The sequence below is a fragment of the Falco cherrug genome, chromosome Z (assembly GCF_023634085.1).
Source record: "Falco cherrug isolate bFalChe1 chromosome Z, bFalChe1.pri, whole genome shotgun sequence".
Taxonomy (NCBI): Eukaryota; Metazoa; Chordata; class Aves; order Falconiformes; family Falconidae; genus Falco; species Falco cherrug.
In genome coordinates this window covers 43,923,964-43,935,987 of record NC_073720.1, presented here as the reverse complement: position 1 = coordinate 43,935,987, position 12,024 = coordinate 43,923,964, and the positions used below count along the sequence as shown (strand labels likewise).

Here is a 12,024-nt window from a genome sequence, read left to right as displayed (position 1 = left end):
TGCTTAATTGTGACTAGTCAGATAAAGTTATTTTCTGATGCCCAGGCACACCACAAATTCTAAATGTGTATTCCCCTCCATTTAATGAGATACTTCAAATGCTAGGCACCTTGTTCAGCTTCTGACAGAACACTATAGATGGAGATAAGAGATTGTCTCCAGGGAGACTTTGTAAACTCTTAAGAGAGTAGTTTCACCGATACTGTTTCTAGCATACATTCATAGCTGAGGTCAACAACCAGCCGCAGCCCTTCCATTTTGGTGGATGAAAAAGCTTGGTATGGTGAAGGAAGTTTGGTGTCTGAGCCTGAGACCAAGCTGGAAATCTTACTCCTTAGTAGATTCCCAACATACCATGTAGCCTGTGCCCTATAGAAGAACCAAATAAATCCCTTGGGTTTTTTCCCCAGAAATGTGAGAACTGTTCTGTATACTTGAAACTTCGAGGTTATGGCTGTTTTCTTATAGCTTCCTCCTCCCCTGGACTGCATTTTGGGAGAGCCGACTGGAGCTGTATAATCAAGAATCACTCCTCCATGTCATATCATGGCTTTTGGATTTCCATATAGCCAGTGTTTTACAGCACATGACAATATTATCTGCAAGTTTGTTATAAAATTCCTGGCAGTTATAGTAATGACAATTACGCACAGATATTGTCAGTGGCTGACCAAAACAATGGCACAATCCTGAAAAAGAAAGGCCGCCTTTGACTGGCAATTACACATGTAACTTAGCTTAGCAAGTAACAGATTATATTTTTTTAGACACACATATATGTCACATGTATTTTTAATAACCCAGACATTATTTTTCACTAATTAAAAAGATTTTGCCCCTTTGTAACACAGTCTGTTTCCCCCCTTTTCCTTGTGAAATTCAGCTCTCATTTTATAATTCTCAGCAAGATCAAATATCACATTCTCTTAACACTCCATTAGCCTTGTTAACCCTTCCACATATATCAGAGCAGTTACACTGGGCTATGGAATAGGCAAACAATCATTTACAAATAAAATAGCATTAGCTACAACCATGAATTAATAATGAAACCTTAGATTCTTTTACCTTCACTGCCACCAAGATCTTGTCCTGCTCGGGACAGAGGTTATAGCATTCCGCCAGAAAGACTTTCCCAAAGGCACCTTCTCCCAATTCTCTCTTGAGAACAATATTGTGGCGCTTGATGTGCTGCACAACTGTGAAGAGAAGACAAAACGGAGGTCAGAAGTAAGCTGCAAGGTCAGGATGGGACATGGTCCATGCTTACAGCCACATGGAAACAGGGTTGCCTGTAAAGTGGGGTGCATGTTGTGGAAGAAATCAAAGTGCTTGTCTGTGTCATTCATTAGTGCTTTGTCAAAAAAGACTGAGTTAATATATTTATATCTGGAGAGTAGCGCATTTGCTGGCTAAGAAGACATGGAACTAAGAGTCACCTGGGAAAAGGCCATTTATCACCGTGTTAGGAAAACTGCTACAGAGCATACATAACAGCCAATGCTGCTTTTTTAAAAAACTTGAAGGCCAAGAATCAGGAAACAAACCAAACCTTTCTCATATCACTTCTATTTTTGTACCTCTAGCAATATCCGAACTTTCTCATACAAAACCAAAAAGTTTTTAAAATAACCTAATCCAAGAAAACAAAATGTGCCCTCTTTCAAGTCAGTCCAACTTACTCTCTGGTTCTCTTACTACTTGTTCAACTGCTTTCCCTCTCTGTGCTATACTACGGTTACAATAAGATAGAAACTTCATTCTCGCAAATGTGATTTACAGTATTGCTCTGAAGTAAAAGAAATAAAAGATGGACAAAGGTTTTAGTCAGCATAGTGGACAGAGCCTTAACTGAATTGCTGCTCAGAATCAATTGATTCAGACATCAAAGTCCTTGAGCATTTTTGTTCAACACATATTTTCCTTTCAGGACAAGCTTCCATATAAAAAAATAACATTTAGAAGAAAATTTTGTAGAATACATTATCAATTTGCAATGTTCAAGCTAAGTAAAGCAGCTGCAAGGGCGGTTTAACTGGCCAACTCAACAGGGTTGATAGCTTGTATTTCCGAAATTGTACAAAACAGTCAGCATCTACTGATGAATCTAACCTCAGTGCATTTAGCTGCTTTTGCAAATACTGAAATGTTTGTACAAAGCCTACTTGCAACTTAAATCCTAAACAGAGTGAAGTAAATAGCTGTGTATAAGCAACAGGCTGGCTTCTGCAAAGGCATGAATCTCACATTGGCTGCTTAATTGCAGGGACCAGGACCGAACCCTGCCAATAATTTAAGATACATTCAGATGCAGACCAACCCCTGACTCCATGCTTGGCCTCACACCTGTTCCAAACTGGATGACCACTTACGCAGAAACCACCTTGCCTCTATTACTAAAAGATGGAAAATGGAGTGCTGCTGGTAACAGCAGTGGGAAGTGGCACAGCCTGTACCCATGGCTGTCACCAGAATTTGGAGAAAGGGCCCATGGTTTACAAGAGAAAAGTATGTGGGTCCCACACCCTGAGCCTATGGCGACAGAACACAAGTGCACTGCATGTAAATGCACTTCATATCCATGTGCATGAACGCAAGGGGAGTACGGTGCTGGAACAAGCCAGGAGAGTGAGAGATGTCGCCAGGCACCTCCATCATGAGTCTTGGCAGGTGGGCAGTGCACCCAAGGAGTGGACCTCCGCCAGACGCAGCTGCAACCTGTTAGAAACCCCCAGGCCAGCACACAAACAGGCCCACCATGCCCTGGGAGAGGAGCGAGGAAAGCCAGCTTCTCCCCATGCCACACCAGACTTACCAGGGCTTCTTTGTGTCTCTGCAGCCGGTGGCTGCAAGGGGGGGCATTGCCTGTCCCCCTCTCTGATGCCAGGTCTCTTAGCAGAGGCCACATGTTTAATTAATACCTGAGTACACGTGAAATGAGATTTGAAGGTACCAATGTTTTTCACTCTTGTCAAACTCTGGTCTAGCGTTAAGACTTTTTATTGTGATGATGCATTTATATTGGGTACACTTTGTTTGGCCAGCTACCCAAGCAACTCCCCTGCAGTCAGTAGGAATTCGCTTTTTATTTTATTTTACTCCTCAGCAGTGACTTTCCAAGTAAAGCACAGAATGCAGTCAGCACAAGACAGGTCTGAACCAAAATACACCTTTTCCCCATGGACACAAGTTAACCAGCATCCCTTGCCTCTGCTGATACTGGTCACAAGGTAGATGGTTGGGGAGCACAGCTGCCCCAGCACACCAGCTGAGCACAGTAGTGTGGCACACCTCATCACCTGTGCTTTAAAAAATGCTTACTAATATATGAGTACTCCCCCCTACCCCCTGCCAAACCTGCCATTCAACCCTGCCTCCTGGGGAATTCTTCTCTTTCCCTCTGCTTGACCAGTATCACCAGGAGAATCTCTCTCTTCCTTCCCAAGAGAGAAGTTCAGCTCCATGTTGCCAGTGTCACCATCTTAAAGTGTTCACAAAGCCGATCGACAAGGAGTAGGACTGAGATCCTGTCCTACTGGTGTCAGCAGCAAAACTCCAGCAGAGGCAGATTTTCACTTGGTTCTCTCCACAGCTGCCAAAGACCTGGTGATGAACACAGCTGACTTTCTGAATTTTGTGTGGGTCCTCTCCATTTTGAACCTAGCCTATCCCTAATGTTGGCACCAGCAGAAGGAAGTTTTTTTGTGAAGTTCCTGAAGGACTTCACAAACAATAGAGTAAAAATAAACAAGAAACTTATCAAATACTTCTCTGTAGTACACTTACAGCTGCTGCTAAATGCTCTTATATAAACTAAGCATTTGAATAAACAACCCATCCCATAAACCGAACTGTCAAAACTGAAACACAGCAAGCTGCAGAAGAGATCTGTACAGAATATATTTGCAACTTGTCATGCTCTATCTATCCCTGCTACCTTTCTGAGCTGCATGGAGTTACTAAACAAATAAAAAATGACAGTAAATGTGACTAAATGGGCAGAGATTAAATATAAAACCAATGTAAGTAAATCAAACACATATGATGTGATGGAAATAGGAACTAAGGAAAAAATCCGTTTAGCACACTCAGGGCCCCAGGCATAACGACACCATCTTCAGTGGGAGGAGATTTCAGCAGGAGATACACTGTAAAATTCAGGTCAAAATCTGCTTTCATTTAATATCGTGATAAAGCAAATTAACTCTGTTGAAACCCAAGAGATTATCCTGGATTTACACTGAAGAAATGAAGCCGAAATTGGCCAAAGAGGTGGCATAACTGAATTACCAAAGAAGTGGTCTTAAAACACCATCTCACAGGCAGATACAGTCACAGAGCAGCTAGGTATGCTCCTCCTTTTGACTCTAAGTGCTGATTGCCTTTGAGCTGCCATTTGGGCTTTTAAGAGCACAGCATCCATGGTTTAAAAGATCTTGACTGATTACTGTGAAAAATATGTTACATTAAGCTAAAAGCTAAGTTAAGTTGAACTGAAGAGAAAAATGAAACATAAAATATGAAGTGAATTTGAGCAAATTAAGCAAGGGTAGGTGCTGAAGAGGGGCTGTGGTGTTAATAACCACAGAGCTGTGTCCACAGAAGCAGGGGGCTCCCACAGATGACTGCAGGGCATCAGCTGGCAATAAGGAGCAGAACTGCAGAAAAGGAGTTTCTTATCTTGAGGTCTCAGAGACATCACACCAACAAAGCTGGACTTCTAGGTATTTCACTCACTAACAAAGAGCATGCCACACTGGAAATAACAGATCAAAGCTTTATCCTGCAAACACTATATGCAGGCATGGGAATGCACTCCCTGGGTAACCTACCTTTCACTGAGAAGCTGAACAGAGAGGGTCACACCACGTTCTGGAATAGATCCAAGAAAGACAGGCAACTTGGGATCACCTCACCACACTGCATTCACCAAGCTGGACATGACTGATTCCAGCCACAGACTCAGCAGTATAAATTATTAAAATGTTTCTGCATGTAATTAAAAAGTGAAATGCTGTGACAGAGTCAAAGTGTTTTCTCCTTGGTCACAAACAGTAGGTCTGAACATTTTACCACCACAATGACCACTAGACCACCTAAGCTGATCTTCTACACAGCACGGAACATAGTATTGACTTAAATGATGTGCTTGGCAGTAGACTGCCTCCAGAAAATGTTTATGCTAGTCTTAATTTGAAAGTCTGAACATTAACTCTTTTGCCTTCTAATTTTTACCTTGTCTGGCCTGTTATCTCCCTCCCTTGGGTTTTAGGAGACTTTCTCTGCTAGCTCGAGCAGCCTTTTAAGGTCTGGTATTAAATACATATAATCAACATTCTTCTTGCTCTTCTTGGTAAGGCAAAGAGACAGAAGCCCCTCCCAGGAAAACATTTTCTCCAGTATGCCAGTCATTTTCATGGTTCTTCTCTGGAAAAAATTTCAACAACCTTTTAAAAGAAGTTGTTTCCAGTTGTTTTTCCCAACTGGAATCCACAATCTTGTATTATGCTCCACAAAGTTGTGATAAAAACATAAAATAAGCTCCCTATATCTCTGCATGTCCAAAGATCACACTAGTCCTTTTTAAGGCCAGGTTTTCTAAAAAGCATAAAAATGACATATACAGTATGCATGAGTATGTCTCATCTTGAACACCTAAATTACAAAAACTCACCAATTACAATACCACAAGTACTGTAAGTTTCAGACATGTTTCCATATGCCCCACGAGAACAGCACAGCCAGAAGAGATCTGTCCTTATGGAGAGGCTGCAACACGAACTCACTGCTTGATGGAGAGAAAGAGCCATAGCAGAAAGGCTCCATCACCACTGCTCACTGAACTACCAGCACTTGGAGATCTTGCTGTGTCACATGCGTACTTAAATCATCTGCTGAGTCTGTTTTCTAGGATGCTGTTCAAAATTTTGCTGGTGGTACACATGGGGAACAGTCCTAATGAATGAGTTGTGCCAGGAGTCTGAGGAGAGAATGAGTATCTTCAAGATGCCAAGTAACCAGGCAAGGTAATATTATAACCATATTTACAGCTGCATAAGGAAAAAGCAGCCGCAGAAAAGACTTGGCTTGTGATGTGGCATGAGGTGCTACAGAAAGACATTTTGCAAGTTTCTTCATTTCTTCTCCCATCATTTCTCTTTCAGCTGTGAAGACCCAACTTTTTCTAAGATCCTGCTAGAAAAAAACAGGTGTAAATGGTTGAGTAATTGTTCAGATAGTATACCACATTTGTACAGCATCTGTCATTCACACAAAAGGAGAGGTGGAATTTCAGACAGAATCCCATAGGAGGAGGATACAAAATTACTATGAACAGCAGCCAGCAAGTCTAGCCTCATGGCCACTGGATTCTGCAGTGGCAGCATCTCTATAGTTCTGCATACCATTGCCAATATAGAAATTTTGGCACGTTGAGATATCTACTCTCTAAAATTGCAATAAAAGCCGACAACAACCACTTTCTCTTTTTTTCCTTTTTCTTCTCTCTTTTCTTTTTTCTCTTTTTTCTTTTTCTTTTCTTTTTTCTTTTCTTTTTTCTTCTCTTTTTTTTTCTCTTTTTTCTTTCTTCTCTTTTCTTTTTTCTCTTTTTTCTTTTTCTTTTCTTTTTTCTTTTCTTTTTTCTTCTCTTTTTTTTTCTCTTTTTTCTTTTTCTTTTCTTTTTTCTTTTCTTTTTTCTTTTTTCTTTTTTCTTCTCTTTTCTTTTTTCTCTTTTTTCTTTTTCTTTTCTTTTTTCTTTTCTTTTTTCTTTTTTTTTTTCTTCTCTTTTCTTTTTTCTCTTTTTTCTTTTTCTTTTCTTTTTTCTTTTCTTTTTTCTTTTTTCTTCTTTCTTCTCTTTTCTTTTTTCTCTTTTTTCTTTTTCTTTTCTTTTTTCTTTTCTTTTTTCTTCTTTCTTCTCTTTTCTTTTTTCTCTTTTTTCTTTTTCTTTTCTTTTTTCTTTTATTTTTTCTTTTTTCTTCTCTTTTTTTTCTTTTCTTTTTTCTTTTTTCTTCTTTTTTCTTTTTTCTCTTTTTTCTTTTTATTTTCTTTTTTCTTTTTCTTGTTTTTTTTCTTTTCTTTTCTTTTATTTTTTCTTTTCTATTTTTTTTTAACCTTTTAACCTGTCAGCCTTGCCTGAATGCAGAAATAGGCCAGCAGTTCTGAGAATATATTTCTGATTATTTGATGCATTCAGCCTATACAACGTTTATCACTTATTATATTCTATAGAGATTTTTACAGTGCTATTGTTTAAGTTTTACTTTACAGCAGCAACAAATTCTCATGCCAGACTGGTGCCCAGCTGTTGTAGGCACAAACAAACAAGCAGCATGCTTTCATATATACAGTCCACAGGTGAAATTCAATTCATACCTGTTTAACAGAAACAAAATAATCTGACAGAAAACCCACTCCTCAGCTACTTTAATTTAAAGGCACTGGTACAGGCTATAGAAAACTGAGTATGGAGGATCCACAGAAGAACTAGGTCAGAAAGACACTTGGGCCTTGTCACATCACCTGTACAAGTAGAGCTTCTGAATCACTTTGAATTTTGTTTCGTTTCTTTGAAAAAGAACGATTTAATTCAACAGTTCTAAAACAGTTATCCCTGAGGGGCCATCAGCGATCTACCAGATTTTTCACAGGTATTGGACCGCAAGTGGGCCTTATGGAGATATTTAATGGGCAAGCTGACTAGGCAGTGGTCTTCCTAGAACTGGAGACATTCATGAAAAGCAAACCTGTGAGCAGTCACAGGCATGGCATAATTCCCAGGGATTTCCTAGTGTCAAGAGCTACATCTGCTGATAACTCAAACAGATCTGTGATTGCTGCAGCTTAACCTTTCAGTTGCTTCATTTACAACTTAAATCCTCACAGGATCTATACTTTAAACCTCAGAAATTCTATTGTCTTGGATGAGAACTAGGCTTCTCTTTGTGACTTAGCTGCAGCTCCTGGGAGAGGGTGCCCAGTCTTTCCCCACCTGCCTGCAGCAACAGGGGCATCACAGCTTTTGCCCACTATAAACTCATTTTGCTGTAGCAAGTGTGGTTCTTTGGTTCAAACTCAAGTTTTTGGTGTATTTGGGGGTTAATATTTCATTTCTGGTGAGGTGTTTTATCTTCCTCTTTTGTTACAGTAATTGATTTGTTTTAGTTGGCCAAGATCCTCTCAGTCTGGCTACAGATAAGCATACTGCCATACTTGATTAGCTCCTTAAAATCAAATAAGAACTACTTAATAATAAACACTAATAACAACACTATCATTGTTTTAAATGCATGAGCCTTATGAGCTAAACCCACTCTTCAGGAAAATAATGAAAAATAAGGAATAATGAAATTGACAGTTTTTCCAGGCATGAATTTGCCCCTGCATACAAAAACTAAGAGACACAAGGCTCCCAAGCCTTAGCAACCTGAAACTGGTTTTATTTCAATTGTAAGTATGTGTTAAATACGGATTTGATCTGTTATGTGCTAAAACAATGGGGATATATCAGAATAACTGAAAGCTAGATTTGGAAGTCTATGTTCAGAATAAATAGCAGATATTAATTGCTCTGCATTTTTTTTTTCTATGATGCTTCCAGACTACTAATAGCTTTTCAGCACAGTATGGTAAATCAGCTTTAAGCAGAAAACAGTGCTGGAATTTTGAACAAACATTGCCTTTGCAGATGTGTGCACTTAATTTGCAAATGCCAATTTCCATGCACTTCTTCCAAAAGATTAATGATGGTAAAACTGAAAGCCTATTGTGCATGAGTTGCTGTATAAAACCTCTGCTAGTATTACTTTACTCTGGCAAATCTGGTCCATCTTCCATGTTTACGTTAACTAGTGACAATGATCTCGCTACCACCACTCTTCTCTTAGCTCAGACCAGCAAATCCTTTCCCTCAGCAAGATACTAATCTTTAAGGATCTTCCCTGCTGTAGAAAGAGAAGCACTCAGTAAGGGACAAGGGACGGGGAAGTGCCATGTAGCGTATCTCATAACAGATGCTTGTAGGGAAGAAGGGCTAATAAACATAGTGTCTTCAAAGTATTAATTCATTTCTATCTCTGTTTTCAGAAACAGGCATAGTCTGAAAAGCATCCCAGGATGCCACTCTGAGAAGCAGGACCTGAAAGAAACATCATACATTCAGGGACTGAGCCATATTCAAGCTTGGCCTAAGTGAGTATAAAGGTGAAAGTCAAAGGAGATTGCCCTGTTTTTGATGTGGGTTTCTCTACTTTGTTTTTTCTCTTCTCATTTTGAAAGGAAAAGAAAATAATTTTGTATCTTGATATAAGGATTTTACTGGTTGCCTTTCAAAAGAAAACATGACAAGTAAATGAAGCTTTCAAGCCTGTGAAAGAATAAACCATGTGTTTAGCTCACAGTCCCAAATTCTATCCCCTTATGTAAAAGTTAAGACATACTTAATCTTTACCTTTTCCTGATCTATTTTACTAAAATAGCATAGCATCTGATCTGTCATGTTAGACAGGTAGGTCTGCCCTGTTGCAGCCAGCTGTGCATGGAAAGGGAATACAGAAAACACTGTAGGACCACGGCAGGACCCAGCCTCTTCCCTATTACTTTGAAGTATATTATTTACCCTTTTCCTAATGATTTTTTTCCTGCTTCAGAGCACCTTTTACAATTTTTTCAGGGTGCAGCACACTGTGTGGCTTTCCATGAGGAAAGCCGAGTTTTATGCATGCCCATGCTTTGCTCTCTTTGGTCCAGCTGAGGTAAACCCCTCCCTTAGAGGGAGGATCAGTCTCTGCCTGCTACAAGGTTACTTGCTCTTATGATCTTGTGAACACTGCCCCTTCCCTGGGTTTTGCCATAAGTGGCCTTTAAACACAGAGGGAAGTTACAGGTTTGGTTATCTCCAAGGAGGACCCAGAAAAGACACATAAAGACATTAGGCATTGCAAACAAACAAAAGCAGAAATCTTCCTCACTCTTTGATCAGGTCCCTGCATTATCTACTGAGAAACAAAGTCAGCAGGAAGGAGACAAGTCTTGAGTCTTCCTATAGACTGAAAAGGAAAGAAACTCAGTTTGCCCTCTGTCCTCTGGGGATACAGAAGGGGTTAGCACTAAACATCATACTGCCCCAAAGCTGCACGCAACGGGAGAGATGAGCAAAACCATCATAAAGGGTGAACGCACCTGGAAAAAAGGCTGTTCCCTTTTACAGATATGCTGTCCTTCAGAGTTTCTGCATCCTTCCATGGTGAGGCATTTGTTGCTCTGCTTTTGTTTCACTGACAGGCTGGCACACCTTTTTGCTATGGCATGCCATACAACAGAGGCTTATGTCCCCGTAGGGCATTTCCCCCTTGGCCCCTGTTACAGTTTCAGAATCCCAGTGCTTATGGGAAACAAAGGCAGTTGTAACTGGCAGTGTTATGTGTACAAGGTACACCCAGAAAATGTGTCTCTACGCTGGGCTGTGCCAGATACCTCTACTGCAGACACAAAGCAATCAAAAGATTATTACATTGTACCAGCTTCCAACAAAAGCCCGGTAAGTTCTCACTTATAGGCCATCCAAATGAATTCACAAAGGGTTTGCAAGACTGAACATACTGAGGGTTTTTCAGGATCAACTGCTGCACAGTAAGATTACTTTTGTCTTGTTGCACATGCACCAGAAAAAATTCTTCCTCTGTTTCCATATGAATGTAGCAAATTCTTCATTTTTCAAGCTTAAAAAGATCTGCCTGTCATAGACCACACATCACCTCCTCTGCTGACCTGCTTCTTCCATCCTGCATCCTCTGAAGGACTAAGACTGTAAAGTGTAAGTTTACACAACACAAATTATTCCACATGTAAAGATCATGAGGTTCCTACAGCCTGGATGGCTTCTCATCATCTTCCAGGGTCTGACAACCTCCCCAAATCCTAGGGAAGGATGCACATGAGACAGTGTCACGCCCTTTATATTAGGCTTTGCTTAAGCAAACGAGGGTGCTCCTACTTGGAACTGCTTTCTGAATTACACTAAACTGTAGCCCAGCAGGATTTGAGAACTCTTCAAAGCCCTTCTTTAATAGCAGCAGGATAGGTGCCTGTTCTAATTGCCCTGATAGAAAACCCAGCCTGTACCATGGGTACAGTGAGAAAGAAAAGCTGTGGTTTGACAATGGGTATAGTAGGACTTTCCCAGATCATTTCTCTTGTAAAAAATTTATGTTTTCCTCTTCTCCCCACTTAGATCTGCATGTTATTTTCATGTAACATGAAAACAAACACACCTACCTAACAGATCTAGCAGAGAATATGAGAAATCTCCTTTCACCCACTTGACCTCTGGACTGTGTTATCTGTCAGTTGAAATTATGTTTCTCTATAATTCAGACAAATAAGAAGGAGTCCTTCTTTGCTAAAACAAGCTTGGTGAGGGAGCAAAAGTCTCAACTATGTACAGTCCCTTGTAACCGGTCAGCACAACTTACAGCCTGGGGCCACTTGCCCTTCAGCGGATCGGAGGCAATGCCATACTCTACATGCCCCCGTGGCTGCAGACAGCTGCGCACCAGTTGCTCAGTCAGCACGTAGCCCATCTGTCCAGCCAGCAAGCCAGAGACAAGCTTAAAGTAGGAGCAGAGAGTGCCTTGGTTCCACTATGGACAAAAAACCCACAGGTCTGTTTCTCAGCACAATTCCCTTCAGACATCTGTTTAAATAAGGGCTTCATAAATTTTCATTAACATGTATAAATCCCCTCCCACATATCAATAAAACTTTATTTTAAAGAAAGAGAATGAACACAGATAAATTAATCTAAAGTTAACTATGCGGTATGTCAGCAGCCAATGAAAAACAAAGACCTGCACTCCTTTAGGATAACAACAGCTTCCCACAGGGTCCACTGTGATAATGAACTGTCAGAGTCCCAGTACCACCAGTGACAACACAACCAAACCACCACTAAATAGGATCTTTTAAAGCTGTGGCCCATGACGAGGTTGAGGACAAGTTCAGTCTCTGCCAATATGCTTTCAGCACCTA

General features: G+C 40.3%; 1 protein-coding gene across 1 annotated transcript in view; it reads right to left on the bottom strand.

The window, feature by feature from the left end:
• NTRK2 (neurotrophic receptor tyrosine kinase 2) overlaps positions 1-12,024 on the bottom strand; it is a 211,382-nt gene that overhangs the window by 57,306 nt on the left and 142,052 nt on the right. The window contains exon 13 of the mRNA XM_055699474.1: positions 1,069-1,199. Coding sequence (XP_055555449.1) covers positions 1,069-1,199 — 131 coding nt within the window. The remainder of the gene's footprint in view (positions 1-1,068; positions 1,200-12,024) is intronic.